This window comes from Jaculus jaculus, chromosome 1, assembly GCF_020740685.1.
Source record: "Jaculus jaculus isolate mJacJac1 chromosome 1, mJacJac1.mat.Y.cur, whole genome shotgun sequence".
Lineage (NCBI taxonomy): Eukaryota > Metazoa > Chordata > Mammalia > Rodentia > Dipodidae > Jaculus > Jaculus jaculus.
The window spans coordinates 103932323-103956930 of NC_059102.1; the positions used below are offsets into that span (position 1 = coordinate 103932323).

Consider the following 24608-nt stretch of genomic DNA (forward strand, 5'->3'; position numbering starts at 1 on the left):
TCCATTTTGACCCAACATTTATTGTCCTTTTACAACATGTCATTTTTGGTTTAGAAACTGCTTATGATTAGTTTTTCCAACAGTAACTCAAAAGCATGTAAAATAAAAATCAATCTACTCTCTATATAAACACCCAGCAACTGTAACCCCTCACCCACCTACCCAGATTGGTTAGGGATAAGGGAGGGCTCAGGCAGTAGAGTGCAGATGCTTTACTGTGATGGTAGTGGAAGGCAGGCATAGTGCCTTGGTTCACACCCCACAGGCTGTCTGCACTAACCCAAATTACAACAGAAATGGTGTAGGCCCAAGGCCCAATTCTTCGTTGGTAATTCACTCTTCACCTCCCAAATGAAAATCACTTTTATTATCACTTTTGTTTTGTTTTTTTTTTTTTTTTGCAACAGAATCCCCCTGTCCAGAGTCTGACTGTAGCTGAACTGTTCAGACTAAGGAATGGAGCAGGCCATGGGCGCACCCCTGGTCCCTCTTGGGCAAGCGCCCCCACCCCCAGGGAACAAGGTCCAGCCAGGCCAGCTCGCTGCATGCTGGCACCATCACTTAGCCATATAGGTCGTCATCATTGTCTTCTGTGTACACACTGCCACCTGTGCCACCTCCACTGCCCTGACTAGGGCCAGCTCCACCCTGGTTTCCTGAAGGGAATCTGTATATAAGAACAAAGTCAAAGAAATGATATTAGGATAGGGCCTTTGTAGTACCCCTTCTAGTTTCCTTAGTTCTTCATTATCTACAGAGGTTCCTTAGGCAACTTAGGAACTTGTCCCCAACAAGGTTACCTGAAGCTGCCAAAACCTCGACTTTGCTGAAGGGTCTGAGCAAACATTTCATATTTCCGAATGTCATTGTCACTAACAGAACGACGGGCAAAGCGCATGGCTTCCTCAAAGTGATCTCGGCGAATCTCTGGCACTGGATCATCCTCTTCTACTTCCTATGAAGTTGGTAAGCACAGACCATAGGTTAAGTTAGGGCCCAGCCTAGATTTATCCCTGGTCCCTCACCCTCTGCTCCAATTATGACAGTAGCCTAGATCTCAAGTGAACCTCAGTATAGTACAGGACCAACCTTCCTAAAATTGGATCACTTAAAAACCTGTCAGTGGAAGAAGCCAGGCATGGGGCACACATCTTTAATCCCAATACTCAGGAGGCAGAAGTAGATGGATCACTGTGAGTTTGAGGCCACCCTGAGACTACATAGTGAATTCCAGGTCAGCCTGGGCTAGAGTGAAATCGTACCTCCAAAAAAACAAAAAACAAAAAACAACCAGTCAGCGGGGCTGGAGAGATGGCTAAGCAGTTAAGGCACTTCCTGCAAAGCACAATGACCCAAGTTAAATTCCCCAGTATCTATGTAAAGCCATAAGCACAAGGTAGCACACGTGTCTGGAGTTTGTTTGCAGTGGCTAGAGGCCCTGACATGCCCATTCTCTCCCCTTCTCTCAAATAAATTAATTAAAATTTAAATTTAAAAAAAATGGGACAGAATTCACAAGAGCTGCCAGGGGTTTAGGAAAGGGAGATGATGCTAACTAAAATGGCTCAATTAAAATAAATAAATAAATAAATAAAAATAATTAAAAAAATAAAATGGCTCAATGGAACTTCCTGGGAAAATAGAATTTTTATAATTCACTGTGCTGTTACAGAACTTACATAAACTTAAGAAATAAAACCATACAATTTAGTACCTAAAAATACTTTATGAATATACTTCAATAAATCAAAATCTTAGGGCTTAGCCGGGTGTGATGATGCACGCCTTTAATCCCAGCATTCAAGAGGCAGAGGTAGAAGGATCACCACAAGTTCGAGGCCACCCTGAGACTCCATAGTGAAATCAAGGTTAGCCTGAGCTAGAGTGAGATATTATGGTGACATACACGTGTTCTAGCACATGGAGAGGATGAAGCAGAAGATATAGACAGAGAGATAGAGAGAATGGGGTGCACTAGGGCCTCTAGCCACTGCATTTTAACTCCAGGTGCATGTGCTACTTTATGCACCCGGTTTTATGTGAGTATGGGGGAAACTCCAGTCATTAGACTTTGCAGGCAAATGCCTTAACTGCTGAGCCATCTCTCCAGCCCAATTCTTGAAGTTTTAATCAAATACTACTTTTTTTGGGGGGGGGGGCGCTCAAGTAAAAAGATAAAGAACGCCACGTCCTCATTTTTTTTTTTTTTTTTGAGGTAGGGTCTCACTCTAGCCCAACTCTGATCTGCAACTCACTCTGTGGTACCAAGGTTGGCCTCAAATCACAGTGATCCTACCTCTGCCTCCCAAGTGCTGGGATTAAAGGCGTGCACCAGCACACCCAGATCATTTCTTTATAAACCTCCAAATATGGAATGAGAATACAGTGGGAAACAAGATAGATTGGGAAGTTATCACTTGTACATTCATAAATTTCACTTTTTATGAAATCTATGGATTCCCTTCCCTATCACTACAGAAAAATCAACACAGCTGAAGTTTAAAACCCTGTTTCATTTGTTGGCTGCACAGTCCTAGTTCAATTTCCTTCAAAGCACAGTTTAGACCAAAAAACCATTTATCATCTCTCCTTAGTCTTAACCCCATACTAAATGGGCTTACCTCAGGTTTTTTTTGGTTTGCTTTTTAAATTTTTTTTTGTATTGGATTATACTGCATTGTATTGTATTATACAAACAGGGTTATCACATAGCTCAAACTGGCCTCCAATTCCCTATGTAGTGAGGAAAGACCTTGAACTTAAGATCCTCTGCCTCCACTTCCCAAGTGTTTGAATCATAGACATGCATCATCACGCCCAGCTGTCCAATATTCTTTTTCTTAAATGGCTTACTCCATATCTTCTCAGAGCATCTTTCTAATACCCTCAACTCTAGAACATGACGTACACTGTTCCCTAGCTCCCCACAACTGGTACAGCACTGACTCACCATAGCTGATGGATTTGTCTGCCTCTCCCGTTCTCGCCTAATCTCACTCTCGATGGATTCACGAATGGCCAGTTTACAAGCACGTTGGCAAATCTCTGTCAGGTCCGCTCCAGAGAAGCCATTAGTCATCTTAGCCAGGAACTCCAAATCTACATCCTAAAAGAAAAGAGCTGCCTTAGCATGTTGCTGGAGTACACACATCTTGTCCAAGAGCTCCAAAAACATTTGTTCCAACCTCTGCCACTCAATTTTATTCCTTCCTCCTAAATCATCCCCATACCCTCAAGCCTTTCACCTTCCCTTTAGACTAACCCTAACACAGAAATCCCAATGGAATCTTATTCAGGAACCAAAGAGCATTCCACACCAACGTCATAGATGTCCCTATGGCTCATAACCTTGCACCTGCCTTGGCAACTGGGGACTTTCGCAGGTTGGCCTTGAGAATGGCAACACGGGACTTCTCATCAGGGAGTGGGATATAGATGAGCTGATCAAGGCGGCCAGGTCTTAGGATGGCAGGATCAATGATGTCAGGCCGGTTGGTAGCGCCAATGATAAACACATTCTTTTTTGTGGACATGCCATCCATTTCTGTCAGGATCTGGTTGATGACTCGATCAGCAGCCCCGCCACCATCTCCAATATTACCACCACGAGCCTTGGCAATTGAATCTAGTTCATCAAAGAACAGCACACAAGGGGCAGCTTGTCGTGCCTGTGGGAGACACAAATTGACTCAAGCATTAAAACAACTAGATATTTCAGATCTCAGAAAGAAAACAAAATAATCTTCAATGACCCAGCTGAGCTGCCAGCAATAAAATGCTTATGACTCCCAAGAAAAAAATAGCGTCTTTCCTTGCCCCTTTAACATGTAAGACTGCCCAACCTCTGGAAGCTCACCTTGTCAAAGATTTCTCTGACATTGGCCTCAGATTCCCCAAACCACATGGTCAGTAGCTCAGGACCCTTGATGGAGATGAAGTTGGCCTGGCATTCATTAGCAATGGCTTTGGCCAATAAAGTTTTACCACAGCCAGGAGGTCCATAGAAAAGAACTCCTTTGGAAGGTGTCATACCAAACTTGAGGAATTTGTCTGGGTGCTCTACTGGATACTAGGAAGAAAACAGGATATGAGACAAAACTTATATATATGTATTTTTTCGAGGTAGGGTCTCACTCTGGTCCAGGATGACCTGGAATTCAATACGTAGTCTCAGGGTGGCCTCAAACTCACAGTGATCCTCCTATCTCTGCCTCCCAAGTGCTGGGATTAAAGGTGTACACCACCATGCCCAACCATAAACTAGTATTTTTTGAAATAAATCTAATCAATCTGAAGCATTTCCTCACTAGTTAACTTTGTTTTCTGGTAGCTTTTAAGTTTCTCATGGTAATATCTTGCTCTGGGCTGACCTCAAACTCAATAATCCTACCACCTCTGCCAACCAAGTGCTGTGTCATCACACCCAGTATTTTTTTTTTTCAAGGGAGGGTCTCACTCTAGCCAAAGGTGACCTGCAACTCACAGTGATCCTTCTACCTCCCAAGTGCTAGAATTAAAAGTGTGTGTGTGCCACCATGCCTGGCTCCGCACTTCATAATGTATTCATCCTATGTATGATCCAGGTTTTCTGGAACAGGTTTCCAAGTCTTAAAGGGGATGTGCTGACACCCTGAGACCAATCACCCAGTTAATATAATAATTATAGTTAATTACTACATATAGTGCAGCAATGATTCACCTAGATAAGTTACCTGAACCAACTCCTGAAGCTCACGTTTGACATCCTCCAGGCCCCCAATGTCTTCCCAGGTTACTTGAGGCACCTCCACCACAGTTTCCCGCAGTGCTGATGGGTTGCTCTGACTCAAAGCCCACTAAAAATAACAGAAAAAAACTGGAAGTGAAGACTTCCTGTGGGAGGAAGTCAAAGGTATGGATATGTACCTAAGACGGAGGAAGGTCCTTACCCGGAAGTCATCCATAGTAACTGCCAGGGAGTTCATGACTTCAGCATCAATGGTCTCATCCTCTAGGTCAATGAGATCCATTTTCTTGCGGATGGCCTGAAGAGCAGCCTCTGAACACAAAGCTGCCAAATCAGCACCCACATGCCCATGAGTCTCATTGGCTACCTGCAGAAAGAAGACCAACAATCCATCCAGTCTCTAAGACCCAGGTGTCTTAGTAAACTCAGACAACAGAATTTTTCCCCTGATTCCTACTTCTGGGTCCTTCTTGATTTAACCTCAGATCATATTCTTTCCACTAATCAGAAAGCAAAATCAAGGGCTAGGGATATGGTATTTGCTTATAAAGCCTACCAGCCTGGAGCTAGTACCCCCAGAGCACCCACATAAACCCAAGAAGTGGCACATGAAGGCTGGAGAGATGGTTCAATGGTTAAAGCACCTGCCTGAAAAGCCTAAGCATCTGAGTTTGATTCCCCAGTACTCACATAAAACTAGATGCACAAGGTTGCTGATGTGTCTGGATTTCATTTGCAGTGGCTAAAGGCCCTGGTACACCCATTCTCTCTATCTGCCAGGCATGGTGGCACATGCCTTTAACTGCAGCACTCAGGAGGCAGAGGGATAGTCCTGAGTTCAAGACCACCCTGAGACTACATATTTAATTCAAGGTCAGCCTGGGCTAGAGGGAGACTCTACCTCAAAAAAAAAAAAAAAAAAAAAGTGTCACATGTTCCTTTACAGTGGCAAGAGATCCTGGCTGCAAGTACAAACAGACACATGCAGACAGATAAAATTATAATGTAGGAAAAAAACATCTCTTTTCAGCTTTAAAAAAAAAATTATTTAGAAGCATACACTAGCAGATAAAGGGAAGTAGGGAATGGGCATGCCAATGCCTCCCTGCCACTGCAAAGGGAATTCCAGATGCATGTGCCACTTTATGTATCTGGCTTTACATGGGTAGTGCAAAATCACACCCAGGCTGTCAGGCTTTGCTCTTGTATGCACCCTGAACTGCTGAGCCATCTCCCTAGCTTGTTATCTGAGACTGAGTCTAGCTACATAGATCCTTGTGTCTCAGCCTCCCAGTGCTGGGATTACTGCATGGATTTCTCATCTTAAGCATATAACCCTAACTAGTTCACTGCAACTTCCTTTTAACAGCTATCCTAAAGTCCCAGCCAGTCATCATCAGTATTCCAACCTGTTCCAGGTCCACATCATCTGCTAGCTTCATGTTCTTAGTATGGATCTGAAGAATTTCCAAGCGTCCTGTAGCATCAGGGATTCCGATATCTACCTCCCTGTCAAAGCGACCTGTGGGACAATACACAAACACAAGACAGGGATCGTTTCTGGTTGAGAAAGAAGTCATGTCCAGCAGGCCTCTGTAGCCTACCAATCATAAAGAAATAGTGCTGCGGGGGGGCGGGGAGAATCTCTATTCCTTAGCCAGGGATGGTGGTGCACACCTTTGATCCCATTACTCAGGAGGTGGAGGTGAAAGGATCATGTTGAGTTCAAGACCACCCTAAGACCACACAGTGAATTCCAGATCAGCCTGGGCTAGAGTGAGACCCTACCTCAAAAAAAAAAAAAAAAAACTATGTCCTTACCAAATCGTCGTAGGGCTGGGTCAATGCTGTTGGGTCTGTTGGTTGCTGCCATAACTATTACATGTGCTCTCTGTTTTAAGCCATCCATGAGGGTCAACAACTGTGACACAATACGGCGCTCCACCTCTCCATGAGTCTGTGAGGACAGGATATTTGGTCAGTAGCTAAGTTAGAGCCTTTCAACCCCCTGCCATCCCCTTGGGTGAGTTCCTACTTTCTCTCTTTTAGGTGCAATGGCATCAAGCTCATCGATGAAGATGATAGCAGGAGCATTTTTTTCAGCTTCTTCAAAGGCTTTACGAAGGTTGCTCTCAGATTCACCAGCCAACTTGCTCATGATCTCAGGACCTGACAAGATACAAAGTAGGCACAATGACAAAACTATGTCCTTTCCTAATTCTCAAAGGAATTGTTTTGTCTTGTTTGAGCTCAATGTCAGGCCCTAAGTGAAAATGTGGTAAGTTCTGCATCTATCACTCCGCAACAGTCACCAGGCCAGGCTAAGACAGAAACCAACAGGCCCAGCAGCGCTGAAATTATGAAGGTGACAACAGATGCTTTTGGACTTCTGGCCAGAGTAGTGTAGGCTACTTACTAGTTAGATCTCTGCCACCTAAATATTACCCTGAAGAAAGCCAAGCCATCTCAACTCCATCTTTCCCAAACTCAAATAAAAAAATCTTACTTTCTGACCAGGTGTGGTGGCACATGCCTTTAACCCAGCACTCGGAAGGCAGAGGAAGGAGTCTCTGTGGGTTCAAAGCCAGCCTGAAACTACATAGCAACTTCCAGGTCAGACTGGGTTAGAGTGAGACCCTACATCGGAAAACAAAACACCCCCCCCCAAAAAATAATAATAAATCACTTTCCGCTGGGGATGGTGGCACACGTTTTTAATCCAAGCACTTGGGAGGCAGAAGGAGGATCTCTGTGGCTTCAAAGCCAGCCTGAAACTACATAGTAACTTCCAGGTCAGCCAGAGCAAGACTGAGAAAGCAAAAAATAAACAAAAAAGGGCTGGAGAGGGCATGGTGGTGCACGCCTTTAATCACAGCCCTCAGGAGGCAGAGGTAGGAGGATCACCATGAGTTCAAGGCCACCCTGACACTACATAGTGAATTCCAGGTCAGCCTGGGCTAGAGTGAGACACTTACCTCGAAAAAACAAAAGGGCTAGAGAGATGGCTTAGCAGTTAAGGTGTCTGCCTACAAAGCCAAAGAACCCTGGTTTAATTCTCCAGGACCCACATAAACCAGATGCACAAGGGTGCGCGTGCATCTGGAGTTTGTTTGCAGTGGCTGGATGCCCTGGTGTGCCTATTCTCTCCCTCTGCCTCTTTCTATCTCTCAAAAAAATAAATTAATTAAATAATATTTTAAAAATATTTTAAACATCACTTCTTGGGATGGAGAGATGGCTTAGTGGTTAAGGCATTTGCCTGTAAAGCCAAAGGATACCGGTTTGATTCTCCAGGACCCACGTAAACCAGATGCACAAGGGGGCGCGTGCATCTGGAGTTCACTTACAGAGGCTAGATGCCCTGGTGTGCCCATTCTTTCTCTCTCTCTCTCTCCCCCATTTTCTATCTCTCAAATAGATTTTATATATATATATGTATATATATGTGTGTGTGTGTGTGTGTGTATGTATGTGTATATATATATATATATATATATATATATATATATATATATATATATATATATATATTTAAAACCACTTCCTAATTTCTCACTTCAGCTTGGTCCCTTTTAAACATCTTCAGTTACCTTCAATCTTTCTCAAGGAGCTAAGTATGGATAGGGAGCACCAGTATATATTAAAAAAAAAAAAAAAATCGCTTGCCAGGCATGGTAGCGCACGCCTTTAATCCCAGCACTTGGGAGGCAGAGGTAGGCGGATCGCCATGAGTTCAAGGCCACCCTAAGACTACAGAGTTAATTCCAGGTCAGCCTGGACCAGAGTGAGACCCTACCTCGAAAAACAAAAAACAAACAAACAAACCTCACCCTTATTGCCTATCTTTCAGTAATAAAATTCCCATCAGAAGATGGTGAAATATATATAAAGACATGGGTGCAAATGGCAGTATCCATGAGCTTCCCAGTTCAGAAATGGGTCTAGCCAGATGCACCAAATGTCTTACCATTTATGAGGAAGAAAAAGGCTCCAGTCTCATTTGCCACAGCTCTGGCAATCAGGGTCTTTCCTGTGCCGGGAGGTCCATACAGCAAGATTCCTCGAGGAGGCTGATAACCAATATGGAGAATAATTAGAGTCAGAGTTCCTTTCTCCAGCCCTACTTTCCCTAAACTAATATGACTAGGGCTCTACACAGAATGAGAATGACAACTCAACTCTGTACCATAATAATGAGCCCTTGCAGGCTAGAGAAATGGCTCAACAGTTAAAAGTACTTGCTTGCCAAGTCTGATGGCTCAAGTATGATGCACAAAGTGGCACAAGCATCTGGAGTTCGTTTGCAGTGCCAAAAGGCTCTGGTATGCCCACTCTTATTCTCTGCTTGCAATTAAAAAAAAAAAAAAGCAAGCTGGGAGTGGTGGCACATATCTTTAATTACCAACACTTAGAAGGCTGAAGGAAGAGCCAGAAGTTAAATAGCCAGCCTGGACCTACAGACTGAGTTCCAGGTCAGCCTAGACTGAAGTGACATCCTGCCTTCAAAAAAAATGAATGAACCCTTACCAAATGTGGTGGCATAAGCCTAATACTAGCTAAGGAAGCTGAGGTACAATTATCACATGTTTGATTAAAGCCAGCCTGAGCTAGACAAGACCCAATTTCAAAAGCATAAAAATAAAACACAAGTTGTTGGCAGTAAACACTAGTTTACCACACTCAATCTTCTTACCATCAGGAAAAATTAAGTTGGAAAGGCAGCAACATTTATGAGTGCAACTTACATAGGATACTAACAGCAAAGGAATGACCCTTAAAAAAACTATATTGGGGCTGGAGAGATGGCTTAGCAGTTAAGGTGTTTCCCTGAGAAGCCTAAGGAGCCAGGTTTGATTACCCCAGGACCCACATAAGCCAGATGCACAAGGTACCATGTGCATCTGCAGTTCATTTACAGTGGATGAATGCCGTGATGTGCCCATTCTCTCTCTCTTTCAAAAAAATAAAATACAAAAAAATACCCTATGTTGGAGTTTAGACATCCATGGAATAAAGGGGGGGGGGGAATCAAGAAATCATTATGCCAAAGGCTTGATTTTTGCTAGGCCACTTAATAAAGTAAGATCTATTCTCTTCTCTGTTAGGACCTTTTGCTACAATCACCAACATCTTCCAGGATTTACTAGCAGGTTCAGTCAACTACAAATGTTTTTCTATGGCCCACAGATGACATTGGAACTACTCACATTAAAGATGAAACCATTTGTATGCCTTGTAAGCACCAGTATATTTAATTTCAAAGGGAAGGACAAGAGGCTAACACTCTAGGATCAGTAGTTCCAAAATGTGTGTCAAAATTCTTAATACTCCAGAAATTTAACTTTTAATTTTTTTTTGTTTTATTTTTATTTATTTGAGAGTGACAGACAGAGAAAGAGGCAGATAGGGAGAGAAGAGAGAGAGAATGGGAGCACCAGGGCCTCCAGCCACTGCAAACGAACTCCAGACGCTTGCGCCCTCCTGTGCATCTGGTTAACGTGGGACCTGGGGAATCGAGCCTCGAACCGGGATCCTTAGGCTTCACAGGCAAGCGCTTAACCGCTAAGCCATCTCTCCAACCCAGAAATTTAACTTTTAACAGGTGATAAAGCTCTGCATAAATAGGTAAACTATGGTGAGATCTTTAGAGTATGAGGCACGAACCTCTTATTAAAGCTATATAAATATCTACATATATATGATGCTAGCCTGCTCTGTTCTTGACCACCAGTAGTTACAGACAGGTATGAAAACAAGATTGATTTGACACTGAGTAGTTATTAAACAACAACCTACAGTTGATCCTAGAGAGCCCAGGACTCACCTTCACACCAATTGCCTTAAAGAGGGCCGGATGTCTCAGGGGCAGCTCCACCATTTCTTTTATCTGCGCCAGCTGCTTCCTACAACCACCAATGTCATCATAGCCTACTTCATTCAAGGACTCTTCTTCATCCTAAATATTACAAAAAACAAAGCAGCAAGTTTAAGTTCTTCAAATCATTCCATCTGGTGTGGGGAAAATGTGCTGTGTGGGTATGTTTCTCCTCAAAGGGATGGTGTCCTGGGCAAGATATGGTGATGCGCACTTGTGATCTCAGCATCCTGGGAGGTAGACAGAACAGGATTTCTAGTTCAAGGTCAGTAGGCTACAAAGAAAGCCTACACTACATGGCAAGACCCTGTCTCAGTCCCCTGATTCAAGTATGCTGGCTCAAAGAACTATATAAAAATCATAGGCAGGGCAGAAGAGATGGCTTAGTGGCTAAGCACTGGCCTGTGAAGTGTAAGGACCTCAGTTCAAGACTCAATTCCCCAGGATCCATGTTAACCAGATGCACAAGGGGGCGCACGCATCTGGAGTTTGTTTGTAATGGCTGGAGGCCCTGGCGCACCCATTCTTTTTCTCCCTCCCACCTCCCCCACCCCCGTCGCTCTCAAATAAATAAATCATAGGCAATCAGGCATGGTGACACACACCCATTGGAATCCCAGTATTTGGGAAATTTAGTCAGGAAGATTTAAGAGTCCAAGGTCAGCCTAGACTACAAAGGGAGACTGACTCCAAAATAAATAATCCCAAGGTAGAGAAATCTTAACACAGTCCTTCCCTCTCACACAGGTCAGTCTTACTGAAAAGGACTCCCTAAATGGAAGCCTGAGTAGCATCCTCAGCTTTACTTAAAAATTATGCCACCACACTGGTCATGGTGGCACACGCCTTTAATCCCAACACTTAGGAGGCCAAAGCAGGATGATCACTGTTGAATTCAAGCCCAGCCTAAGACTACATAGTGAGTTCTGGGTCAGTCTGTGCTAGAGCAAGACACTACATCACCAAAAAATACAAATTAAAAAAAAATAATAATAATCCCCCTATGGACTAGAGACAGTTCAGTGGCTAAAGGCACGTGCTTGCAAAGGCTGATGGCCTGGGTTCGATTCCCCAACGCCCACGTAAAGCCAGATGCACAGGTGACACATGCATCTGAAGTTCCTTTACAGTGGCAAGAAGACATAGCATGCCTATTCTCCTGATCATCCTGTCTCCGCCTCTTTAGCAATATCCTACAGGTGTGTGCCACCACAACCGGCAGCATGCCTACTCTCATTCACTCATTCTCTTTGCCAATAAATAAATAAAACTACTCAATAAGAAAATAAAATCATCCCACCAAGAGTGGTAGCATATACCTCTGATCCCAGCACTAAGGGAAGCTGATGTAAAGAGGGTCACAGTGGGTTCAAGACCACCCTGGGCTACACGGTGAATTACAGTTTGGCCTCATAAATAAATAAATAATCACAATCACTTAGATCTTTTGTATTTGATCTCAAACTTGTAGTACTAAGTTCTTCCAATAAATATCAAGACAGAGCCCAGTGTGGTGGTGCACATCTTTAATCCCAGCACTTGGGTGGCAGAGGTAGGAGGATCGCTGAGTTCAAGACCACCCTGAGACTACACAATGAATTCCAGGCCAGCATGGATTACAAGTGAGACCCTACCTCAAAAAAAAAAAAAAAAAAAAAACCGGCTGACAAAAAACTGGAAGAAGCCATTCTGTATGCAGTTCAATGAGAAAATTCACCAGTGAAGATACTCAACAGTGGACACTGCAAGTCTTAAGTTTTGCCAGCCAGGCCAAATGAGCCAATGGCTGCAATAGTGGCACATCTAGTGGAAACCAACTGCCCTCTTAATTGGACTGGAGGCCTGCTCCATGGGAGGGAATACATCCCTGATACTGAAAACCTAAAACAGGGGTAGTCATGGAGCACTAGGGGTGTAACATCTGCTTCTGTCTGACTAAATAGATATATACTATGCTCATCAAACTGCCCAATAAGCACTTCTCTTAATGTTCATACCCATATATTAATGCTACTCTCACTTTTAGTAGAGAACCTTCTCTTTTCAGATGGCAGTGACCTTGGAATGACTCAGAAGGCATCATGGTGCTGGGAAGAAGTGACAGGAGTGCTCAGCACTGCAGTATCTCTGTCACACCTTCCAAGGCTCAGGGTCTATTGCAGAAGAGGTAGCAGAAGAATGTTAGAGCCAAAGTAAGGGTAGGACTCCTTACAACATGCTCCTCCCAGACTCAAAATGGCCCAGATATCCATGACCTCACAGTGGTGCCTGACACTACCTACACAACACCATCACAATAGGAAGAAAAGATCATGACATGAAAATAAAAGAGAGACTGCTTGAGAGGGGGAGAGGATATGATGGAGAATGGAGTTTCAAAGGGGAAACTGGGGAGAGGAGGGACTTACCATGAGATATTGTTTATAATCATGGAAGTTGTTAATAAAATAATAAAAAATTTTTAAAACGTGGAAAAAAAGAAACAAACAAAAATGCTAAGATGGTTTTCCACTTCCAGAAAGTTGTGTAGTAACAGAAACACCATCTTGATAGCTTACATGAATACCATCTTGGGTAGTAATGAAACTGGGGGCTGAGAAAATAGCCTAGCATGCACAAGGCCAGGGATTCAATTCCCCCAAACTACAAAATAAAATGACAAAGGAACGGAGTACTAGACTCATGGAAACTCACCTCCCGTTTGATGGGCTCTCCTTCACAGTGAATAACTGTGTCTGGTGCAACAATGCAATACGGGCTGGGATCTGTCTCCACTACTTTGAACTCCACAGCTCGCATACCACCTCGGACAAGGAAAATGTCTCCTGTAAAAGCAAGCAAAACAAACCAAATTTAAGATGTCAGTATAAGAGCAAGTAAGAATTTTTGACAGGATTCCATATCTAAAATTCCAACCTCAATAATTAATGCCTATGTCCTCCTCCCCCATTATCCTTTACTAATCACCAGGCAATAATAAAAACCTACTCTGTAGAGCATTCCTCTGCAACTCAAAAATATTTTAAAAGGGCTGGAGAGATGGCTCAATGGCTGAGGCACTTGCCTGCAAGCCTAAGAGCTGGTGTTCAATTCCCCATTACCCCCACATACAGCCAGATGCACAAAGTGGTGCATGCATCTGGTGTTTGTTTACAGTGGCTAGCTAGAGGCCCTGGTGTGCTCATTCTTTCTCGCTCCTTGCAAGTAATGAAATATTTTTTAAAATAGTCTAAAAATGTGATATGGCAAAAGCCCATAAAGTTAAGAAGTTTTAGGGTCCAGGTAATCGCCAATAGTAGAGTTATGGACACAGCAAAAACGAGGCACCTTCTCCCTCAGATATACATGAGGACAGCTTACTACCATGGAATACAGAAGAAAGGAAAATACTTGATCATGCGTACAAGATGCATGTATGTATTTATATAATATGAAAATGAGATCAAGTTGTTCTAAGGCTTACTCCCAAGTATTCCTACAACCAGCCAATTTTTATTTATTTATTATTATTTATTTTATTTTTGAGGCAGAACCTCACTCTAGTGCAGACTAGCCTCAAACTTAACAATGATCCTCCTACCTTCACCTCCCAATTGTTGGGATTCTAGGTGTGAGACAACATACCCAGTTTATAATCAACCATTCAGTTCCTAGTATTCTCTCTCACCTTTCCGAATGGGCCGATAAGCTTCCAGGAAGTACGGCTTGAGGTATACCTCAAAAAGATTGCCAGTGATGCCTTCCACCGTGTCATCGATGGGTAGCACATGGATACGTTTGCCATACTTTACATCAGGGCATGGCTGGATGCTGAGGATGACAAGCAGACTCCACATTACCAACCACACTGCAGCCCCAAGCACTGGGCGTCCGAAAGGGCCTGGCACAGACAGCTGATGGCAAGCGAAAGAGAAAAGGCAGGGATGGCTTTAGGTGAAGAGAGGAAGGATAGCAAAGGTGGGAGTGAAGGCAAAGAACAGCCAAGCAGAACTAAGACAAGTCACACTCAGGATGAGGCAACAGGAAAAGCCACTAGGGCAGCCCACTCACAATCAGCGAGCCAAAATTCAGAACATCTGGAAGCCCCCACAAACACATGCACAGCTCTACCTTCAATGAGTGGTATTTTAGAATGATGATCCTTTCCAGCTTTTTTTTGGTTTTTCAAGATAGGGTCTCACTCTAGCCCAGGCTGACCTGGAATCCACTATGTAGTCTCTCATGGCAATCCTCCTACCTCTGCCTCCTAAGTGCAGGGGATTAAAGGCATGCGCCACCACGCCTGGCTTCTTTTGTTTTGTTTTTTGAAACATGATCTCACATGAGCTGAGGACAGCCTGAAACTCACTATATAGCAAAGGATGATGACCTTGAGCTCTTTATGCTCCTGCTTCTACTTCCCAAATGCTGGGATTACAGGTGTGCACCATCATGTCTGACCCTTCTAGCTAATACCAGTAACACAATTTACAAGGGGTCTTGTTAGTCAGATGTGTTTTAGAGAAATAGAGGTGAAAAAATGCCACATGGTCAGAATACCTTGAAAAAGTGACTAATCATCATCAAAAACAAAATACTTGAAAATAACAGCTCCAGGGCTGGAGGGATGGCTTAGCAGTTAAGGCATTTGCCTGCAAAGCCAAAGGACCCAGGTTCGAGTCCCCAGGACCCACATTAGCCAGATGCACAAGGGGGCACATGCATCTGGAGTTCATTTGCAGTGGCTGGAAGCCCTGACATGCCCATTCTCTCCCTCTCTCTCCCTTTTTCTCTGTCAAATAAATAAATAAATATTTTTAAAAAGCTGGACATGGCGGCACACACCTTTAATCCCAGCACTTGGGAGGCAAAGGTAGGAGGATTGCCATGAGTTCGAGGCCACCCTGAGAATACTAGTGAATTCCAGGTTAGACTGGGCTAGAATAAGACCCTACTTCGAAAAACTAAAACAACAGCTCCACAAAAAGAACCAGCAGCCTAAGATGATTGTAGCCAAGTGACTGGTGGTTAAGAAAGTCTCATACTTAGTCACTGTAAAAACAATTGAACTAGCCTGGCATGGTGGAGCACGCCTTTAATCCCAGCACTCAGGACGCAGAGGTAGGAGGATTGCCGTGAGTTTGAGGCCACCTGAGACTACACAGTGAATTCCAAGTCAGCTAGAGTGAGACACTCCCCCACCAAAAAAAAAAATCAAACCCACTCATGCTGGAGCTATCTGGGTCTAAGCCTCTCTCGCCTAGGTTAACTCATCTTTTAAGAGCTAACCCATCAGCCTTACACTCCCACTCCAGCACTATAAGTCATTAACTGAACCCAGTACTGAGAACAGTAAGGTTATTTGGCAAATAAAACACTCTCAAATGTTTTAAACCCAGAAGCAAGACATGATTATGCCTCTGGTAAAAATAAATTAAAAAAGGCACTGAAAAAGCCGTAAAAATGTCAACTTGTCCCTGAAACAATGCAGAGGTGAAGCAGAATTGAAGCCTACAGACAACCCTGGAAACATGGGACTTCCCCTGACCAGGAACTTCCTACACCTGCAGCCGCCACAGGAGGGTGGTGAATACAAGCTATCTCTGGCCTACCAGCTCTGAGGGATCAAGAAATTCCCCCCGCTACACACACACCTGATGACATCCCCTAGGCGTACACGAAGGTTATTCCGAACAACTCTATTCATTCGAATCTTCTCGTCAGAGCATGTGTCATCAGAAAGTACAATGCACACAGCTTCCCGCCTCTTCTTTCCTTTCAGCAACACTGTATCACCTCGGAACAACTGCAGTTCATCCATCTTGGGCTAAGGAAAAAGGTTAAGGCCTTTGGTTCACTAGGCAGAAGGGAGTGGGCAGCAACCCTGGAGGCATGAATTCCCAATAAACCCCATTTAATCTGTGGTCACTGAAAGAAAAAATGAGAAAAGAAACCTGGGGAAATCCCTCTAGTAAGTACAAGAAGGTTCTGGGACCCCAACTTACCTGGGACAAGGACACCACACTGTTGTCCTCATTAATGGCTTCATCAACAATTAACCGATTGGGACGGTTCTTCTGTTTGAGAATGGCTGTTGATAAGTCATCACCTTTTGAACTGAAAGGAGGAAATGAAGTCAGGCCTAGTAGACATCTACTCAAGCCCCACCAGCTCAACCAGTCTCTAAAATTCACTTAGAAAAGAATGAGTAGATGAAGTTATTCCTATACCAAAGAGCTCAGATGAAAGAAATCAGTTCTTAAATTTCTGATCACTGCTATCCCAGCTATTAAGGCCCCAAATGATCCTACACCAAGGTCATGAAACTATGGCCAAAAAATAGAAGACAATGCAAGTAGAGGCTAAACAGCAATCAAAGAAATTAGTCTTCAACTGTATAGTTGAGGGGAGGCCTGTGCAGTCAGACCTATTTTAGGTCTAAATCCTAACTTTGACAATATTTTATTGTGACCTTGAACATGTTAGTTAACTTTTCTCATCTGTAAAATGGTGACTATCTCAAAAGTTCAATGTTAGCTGGCCTAGTGGCACATGCCTTTAATTCCGGCACTCTGGAGGCAGAGGTAGGAGGACTGAGTTCCAGGCCAGCCTGGGCCTACAGAGCTCCAAGTCAGCCTGGACTACAGTGAGATCTTGCCTCCAAACAAATAAAATAGATAAATAAAATAAAGATTCAATGTTTTAGCCAGCAGGGTGGCACACATTTTTAATCCCACCACTTAGGGAGGCAGAGGTAGGAGGACTGCCATGAGTTTGAGGACACTCTGATACTACATAGTGAATTCTAGGTCAGCCTGGGTTACAGCAAGATCCTACCTCAAAAAACAAAAAGAAAAAAATAAATAAATAAATAAATAAATAAAATCAATGTTTTAACTGAGATAAGGAATATAAATGATTACATAATGCCTGCCACATGTAACTGATGGTCACCATGATTAATATTCCAGAGCAAAGAAAAAGCTCTTTTATTGCTAACCTTCCAAGTGAATCAAATGAGCCAGGCAACTTCCCTTAGGGCTGAGGGAGTCCCCAAGTCCCACCAAGCAAGCCTGGGGACAATGAAGCAGAAATTAGCACTCCCTTTCTCATAAAATAAACCTGACAAATCTAAGAACATTCCCCAATACCAAAAGAATGTCATGCAGGCAAAAAAAAAAAAAAAAGATAACAGATAAGAAAGAGGCCCAAGCTCAAAATGAATTAGTTTCACATCAATTTCTACAAAAGCACACAATTCCATGAATGAAATTCATTCATAAAGTCTAAAACATGGAAAAATTCAAATCCATCTCACCTAAATTAAAAAACTAAATTTCTTGGTGGCACACACCTTTAATCCCAACACTCAGGAGGCAGAGGTAGGAGGATTACTGTGAGTTTGAGGCCAGCCCCAGACTACATAGTGCCTGCTTAGCCTACGGACTCTGGTTTGGTTTGATTCTTCAGGACCCACGTAAGCCAGATGCACAAGGGGGCGCATGTGACTGGAGCTCATTTGCTGAAGTCCTGGCACACCCATTTTCTCTCTCTGCCTCTTCCTCTCTCTCAAATAAATAAATAAAAATTTACCCAGCAATCAGGAGGCAGAGGTAGGAGAATCGCTATGAGTTCGAGGCCACCCTGAGACTACATAGTGAATTCCAAATCAGCCTGGCCTAGAGTGAGACCCTACCTTGGAAAAAATAAATTAAAAAAAAAATAAATTTCTATCATTTCACAGAAGCTAGGGTTAATCACTAGACAGTAACACCGATTACTGAACTAGCTTGCTCTGATCTTCATTACTAGATTCAGTGATTCCTCTCTTTAAAAAGAGATGGACATGGTGGTGCACACCTTTAATCCTAGCATTTGGGAGACAGAGATAGGAGGATTGTCGTGAGTTCGAGGCCACCCTGAGACTACATAGCCTGGGCTAGAGTGAAACGCTACCTGGAAAACAAAACAAAACAAAAAACCAGGTGTGGTGACTCATATCTTTAATCCAGTGTGTTTGGGAGGTTGACAGGAGGATCTAAAGTTTAAAGTCATCCTTGGCTGCATAGGAAGATCATCAAGTATAGTCTTGGCTAGAGACCCTGTCTCCAAAGACTATAAGCAAATACAAAGGGGAGGGAGATAAACAGCAAAATCAAAAGGCCAAAAGTATGCATGAATTTGGGCCATCAAAATATAATCTAGGGCTGGAGAGATGGCTTAGCGGTTAAGCGCTTGCCTGTGAAGCCTAAGGACCCCGGTTCGAGGCTCGGTTCCCCAGGTCCCACGTTAGCCAGATGCACAAGGGGGCGCACGCGTCTGGAGTTCGTTTGCAGAGGCTGGAAGCCCTGGCGCGCCCATCCTCTCTCTCTCCCTCTATCTGTCTTTCTCTCTGTGTCTGTCGCTCTCAAATAAATAAATAAATAATTTAAAAAATATATATATAATCTAAGGGCTGGAGAGATGGCTGTGTTAAAGAGGTGCTGGCTTGCAAAGCCTGAGAGGCCCAGTTCAATTACCCAGTACCCATGTAAGTCCAGATGCACAGAGTGGCTTAAGTGGCTAGAGTTCCTTTGCAGTGGCAAGAGGTACTGGCTCACTCAACTCTCTCCCCTTCAAATAAATACATTAAAATAATTTTAAAAATATTTTTTTCAAGGTAGGGTCTTGCTCTTGCCCAAGCTGACCTGGAATTCACTATGTAGTCTCAAACTGGCCTTGAACTCACAGCAATCCTCCTACCTCTGCCCACCAGGTACTGGGATTATATATAACATGTGCCACCATGCACAGCTTAATTTTTTTTTTGAGATAGGGTCCCACTTTAGTCCCAGGGTGGCCTTGAACTCAGTGGTCCTCCTACCTTAGCCTCCCAAGTGTTGGGATTAAAAGTGTGTGCCACCACGCATGACCTAAAACAATTTTTTGTTTATTTATTCATTCATTCATTTTTGCAGGGAGAAGTAGACAGAATGGGCATGCCAGGGCCTCCAGCCACTACAAACTCCAGATGCACGTGCCACCTTGTGCACCTGACTTTTAAGTGAGTACTAAGGAAGCAAATCTGAGTCCTTACACTTCACAAGCAAGCACCTTAACCGCTAAGCCATTTCTCCAGCCCTAATTTCTTTTAATAATTATTTTTTAAATTTTATTTACTTGCAAGCAGAGAAAGACAGAAAAGACAACAGAATGGGCATGCCAGGGCCTCTAGCCACTGCAAACAAACTCCAGATGCATGTGTTCCCTGTGCAACTAGTTTACGTGAGTCCTGGGAAATCGAACCTAGGTCTTTTGACTTTGCAGGCCAACACCTTAACCACTAAGCCCTTTCTCCAGACCCCCCCCCCAAGATTTTTTTCTTTTTAATCTAAAGGGTAGGGTGAAGAGATGGCTTAGGGGTTAAGCACTTGCCTATGAAGCCTAAGGACCCCGGCTTGAAGCTCGAATCCCCAGGACCCACATTAGCCAGATGCACAAGGGGCCGCATGCGTCTGGAGTTCGTTTGCAGTGACTGGAGGCCCTGGCACATCCATTCTCTCTCTCCTCTCTCTCTCTTTCTCTCTCTGTCGCATTCAAATAAGAATAAACAACAACAACAAAATGTTTAAAGAAATTCTAAAGGGTAGGAGAGTTGCATCATTGATTAAAGATGCTTGCTTGCTTGCAAAGTTTGAAGAGGCCTGGGTTCAATTCCTAAGTATGCATGTAAAGCCAGATACACAAAGTGGCACGTGTATCTGGAGTTTCTTTGCAGTGGCACTAGGCCCTGGAGTGCCCATTCACTTTCTTTCAGCAGCTCTCTGCTTGCAAATAAATATATAAAAGAATATATATATATAAAACCTAAGAATCCGGCATGGCAGTGCAGGCCTTTAATCACAGCACTAGAGATACAGAGGTAGGCGGATCACCGTGAATTCAAGGGCAGCCTGGGCTAGAGTGAGACCCTACCGTGAAAAACCAACTTAAAAAATAAATAACAGGGCTGGAGAGATGGCTTAGCGGTTAAGCGCTTGCCTGTGAAGCCTAAGGACCCCGGTTCGAGGCTCGGTTCCCCAGGTCCCACGTTAGCCAGATGCACAAGGGGGCGCACGTGTCTGGAGTTCGTTTGCAGAGGCTGGAAGCCCTGGCGCGCCCATTCTCTCTCTCTCCCTCTGTCTTTCTCTCTGTGTCTGTCGCTATCAAATATATATAAATAAAATAAATAAATAAATAACAGCCAGGCGTGGTGATGCATGCCTTTAATCCCAGCTCTCAGGAGGCAGAGGTAGGAGGATCGCCATGAGTTCGAGGTCACCTTGAGACTAATACATAGTGAATTCCAGATCAGCCTGGGTCAGAGTGAGACCCTACCTCGAAAAACCAAAAACAAACAAACAAAATAAATAAATAAATAACAATCTAAGGAGTGGGAGATAACTTAGCAGGTAAGAGTGCCTGCCAATGCATGTATACATGCAGCATATGCATATACCAAACATTACATTCTACACACACAATTTAAGCTAGGTATGGTTGTTCACCTGTTACCTAACACTTCCAAAGATAATCACTAAATTCAAGGTCAGCCAGGTCTACAATAAATCCCAGGCCAGCCTGTGATAGAGAAAGACCCTCCTTTAGCTGCCAGCAATCCCACTAAGGAGGGCCCTCAGTGAAGTGGGGACAGAGGGAAATGATGGTACAACATATGATGTGTCTATACAAAGTTTCTACTTAATAAAGAATAAGTAAATAAAAATAAAGCTAAGAACTGGAGAAATGGATTAATGGTTAAGGTGCTTGCCTGCAAAGCCTAAGGACCCAGGTTCCATTCCCCAGTACCCTGTAAGCCGGATGCACTAGGTGATGCATGCATTTGGAGTTCATTTGCAGTGGCTAGGGGCCCCAGAGTGCCCATTCCCTCTCTCAAATAAATAAATAAAAATAAAGAGCCAGGTATGGTGGCACAGCCTTTAATCTCAGCACTCAGGAGACAGAGGTAGGAGGATCACTGTGAATTTGAGGCCAGCCTGAATAGTGAATTCCAGGTCAGTCTGGGCTACAGCGAGACCCTACTTTGAAAATACACAAAAAAAAAAAAAAAAAAAGATAAAAATAAAATAAAGCCAATGGTGGTACTTCAGGGAGTATGATCCCAGACTAGAGACCTTGCCTCAAAACAAAACAAAACCAACAACAAAAAATCCCACTTGAATATAAACGTGGCATCGCGTCTTGTTCCTGTAATCCTAGCAATTGGGAAGGCTAGGCAAGAGGATCTGGAGTTCAAACAGCTCAGTATGAGGCTGCCCTGGTCTTATATGAGACTATCTCAAGAATACAAATTAAAAGACTGTTACAGTCTGAGAATTATTTAAGTACTAACAAGTGGTGTAAACTACTGAGAAATACTTCATTCCAAGGAGATGAAACCTGAGACAGGAATACACTCAAAAACTAAACTCTTCAAAGCAGGAAGGTGATTTGCATAGAATACTTTGGTAGACTTGCAGTTTTCGGTTTTGGTTTGTATGGGGGGGAGGGGAAGGGCATGGGAAGTTTCTAAACCGAATGGGCTGAGGTAATCAGGTTTTAAATCTGACGCTTTCTTGAAATAAAAGTTGGGAGCCAGAGAATTTCCCAAAGTAGCTGCTTGAGTAAGGGGAAACTCGAACCTATCCTTACGAAAACCGAAATATAAAGGAAGTTACAAACGTACACAATCAGACTTGAACTTCAGGGCAGGGGGGATTCCTAACAAGAAAAACTAGCTTTAATCTCCTAGTATTCGCCAGAGGCCTAACAGCAGAACCAAACAGCCCTCCACGACGCGGGGCGCACACGATGCCAACCTCGGGCCGGGTCCCACAAAGGGAGAGAGGTGTGCTTCCCGAGCTCGCCCGGCCTTTCGCTGGCCCGGGCTCCGCCTGGGTCTCCGAGGCTTTCACGTGGCCCAAAGTCCACGCCCACTGGGCCCAGTTAGGGGCCTCGATGTACCCTGGCCTGCTCACTTCAGGGGCCCGGGGTCTTCCTGCGGTGTCCCAGGGCTCGCCGTCGCGCTCCCCACCGCCCAACATCCCGAGCGCCGACGGTGTGAAGCCCCAAAGCCCCGCGAGGCCTGGCCTGCGGTTCCCAGGAAGCCAATCAGGCCGGCGGGGCCTGCATGACACAGCACGATCCGGCCCACACTCCGACCCGGGCCCAAGGCGAGCCCGACCTAGGGGGCGCGCGGGTGCACAGCCCGAGGCCCCACGGGTCCCCCTTCCTCTCTTCCCGTCTCCCTCCGGCCCGGTCTCCACGTCTCCGTCGCACCCCGAACCAGGCCCAGGCGGGCCCATCGAGCGCGGCCAGGCCCCGCGGAGCGCGCCCCCAAGCCGGCGGGCGGGCGGGCACGCGCGTACACTCACTCGGCTCCAGAGGCCATGGCGCGCGCCTCTCCCGGTCGGCGGCTGTGGCGGCCTGAGGGGTAACGGCTACGAGAATGGCAGGAGACTGACTGGACTCGGCCTCGGCTCTCCCAAGCGGGGGGGAGGGGACAAGGAGCAGTGACAAACCCGCAGGCGACCTCCCTCACGCTTCCAGCCAGCAGCACCGGGGCGGCGGGCGGGAGACGCAGGCTCTTGATCCGCGAGGGGGGCAGCGGCGGCGACTAATCAAACGACTGCTGCAAACGCTTCACTGAGACTGAGCCCAGAAGAGCCGAATCATCGGAAGGAAAGCTGCTCTCACCCCAGCCAATCAAAGCCTGCTCTGGAGACTAGTGCCCGCCTCTCCGCGCCTCTCCCCAGCAACCCGTGGACCACAGCCAATCGAAAAATTGGTTTGTGGCCTGGCCCCGCCTCAAGGATGCAACACGCCTAGTAACGCCATGTTGATTGGCCACAATACTACGCTTCCTCGACGGATTGGGTCTCCTGACCAATTAGCGAAAGGGAAAGGGCCAGATCGACTAGGAGAGCCTTTGATCCCTTGGAGGACTCTCCCACTTGGCTCCAGTTCATTGGCTCTTAAACTCCTTCTGGAAGAACCTGGCACAATGCGTGTTGAACCCTTGTATTAGTCTACTCCTGTAGTTATAACCCACACACTCCATTTCCTTTCACACCCGGGAACCCACTTCATCAATCACACCAACTCAACCAGCTCCTTTCTGACACTGGCTCCAGCAGGGCATGGTGATGCACTTGAGAGGCAAAGGTAGAAGGATCGTGAGTTCTAGGCCACACTAAGGCTACATAGTGAATTCCAGGTTAGCCTCAGCCAGAATGAGACACACCTCGAAAAAACTTTTTAAAACATTTAAAAATTTTATAAATAGCCAGGCGAGGTGGTGCACGTCTTTAATCCCAGCACTCGGGAGGCAGAGGGAGGAGGATTGACTTGAGTTCAAGGCCACGCTGAGACTACATAATTAATTCCAGGTCAGTCTGGGCCAGAGTGAGCCCCTACATGTAAAAAACAAAAATAAATAAATAAATAAACAGACAAAGCTCACTCCAGTAAAGGGAGCGGTGGCTCAGCACTTGGAAAGCTGGGGCAGGAAGATCATGAGTTTGTCATCAACCCTGGCTTGACATCTTTGTTTTTTCTAGGTACAGTCTGACTTTCTAGCCCAAGCTCGCTAGAACTCAGATACTCCTTCCTCTGCCTCCTGAGTTCTGGAAGTGAAATCTGCACCTGGCTGAGACCTAATCTAAAAAAAAAAAAGTAACAATGGGGCTAGAGGGAGAGTTCAGCAGTTAAAGGCACTCGCTTGCAAAGACTGAGGACCCAGGTTTATTCCCTAGTGTCCACAGAGAGACAGAAGCCCAAAGTGGCAGGTGTCTGGAATTCATTTACTCTCTTGACAGAAAGAAAGGGAGGGAGAGAGGGAGAAGGGGTGTGCCAGGGCTTCTAGCCACTGCAAATGAGCTCCAGACGCTTGCACCACCTTGTGCATCTGACTTTATGTGGGCACTGGGGAATCGAACCTGAGTCCCTAGGCTTCACAAGCAAGCAGCTTAACTGCTAAGCCATCTCTCCAGCTCAGCACCCAGCTCTTAA

At 44.8% G+C, this 24608-nt stretch overlaps 1 protein-coding gene across 2 annotated transcripts; it reads right to left on the reverse strand.

The window, feature by feature from the left end:
* Positions 1–23252, reverse strand: LOC101593899 (valosin containing protein). 2 transcript variants are annotated; one of them, XM_045154437.1, is made up of 18 exons: positions 22973–23251; positions 17581–17653; positions 16586–16697; positions 16235–16407; positions 14269–14411; positions 13296–13426; positions 10551–10682; positions 8694–8796; positions 6762–6895; positions 6548–6683; positions 6136–6248; positions 4929–5093; positions 4713–4835; positions 3857–4069; positions 3360–3668; positions 2951–3106; positions 801–955; positions 1–667 (listed from the first exon to the last, which is right to left on the reverse strand). In XM_045154437.1, exons 4-18 carry the CDS (start codon positions 16399–16401, stop codon positions 562–564), a joined length of 2286 nt encoding a protein of 761 aa, XP_045010372.1. In that variant the 5' UTR covers positions 16402–16407; positions 16586–16697; positions 17581–17653; positions 22973–23251; the 3' UTR covers positions 1–561. The 2 variants fall into 2 exon arrangements, with proteins under 2 accessions (XP_045010372.1, XP_004658407.1); XM_004658350.3 differs by lacking the exon at positions 17581–17653 and having other exon boundaries at positions 22973–23252.
* Positions 23253–24608: the final 1356 nt, after the last annotated feature.

Excerpts from the sequence above, each read along its gene's own strand:
- LOC101593899 (XM_004658350.3), bottom strand. Across the intron at positions 16,408-16,585 it reads GTGTGGTGTCCTTGTCCCAG|CCCAAGATGGATGAACTGCA; the intron begins GTAAGTTGGGGT and ends CTTTTTCCTTAG. Across the intron at positions 6,896-8,693 it reads CTTTTTCTTCCTCATAAATG|GTCCTGAGATCATGAGCAAG; the intron begins GTAAGACATTTG and ends GTATCTTGTCAG.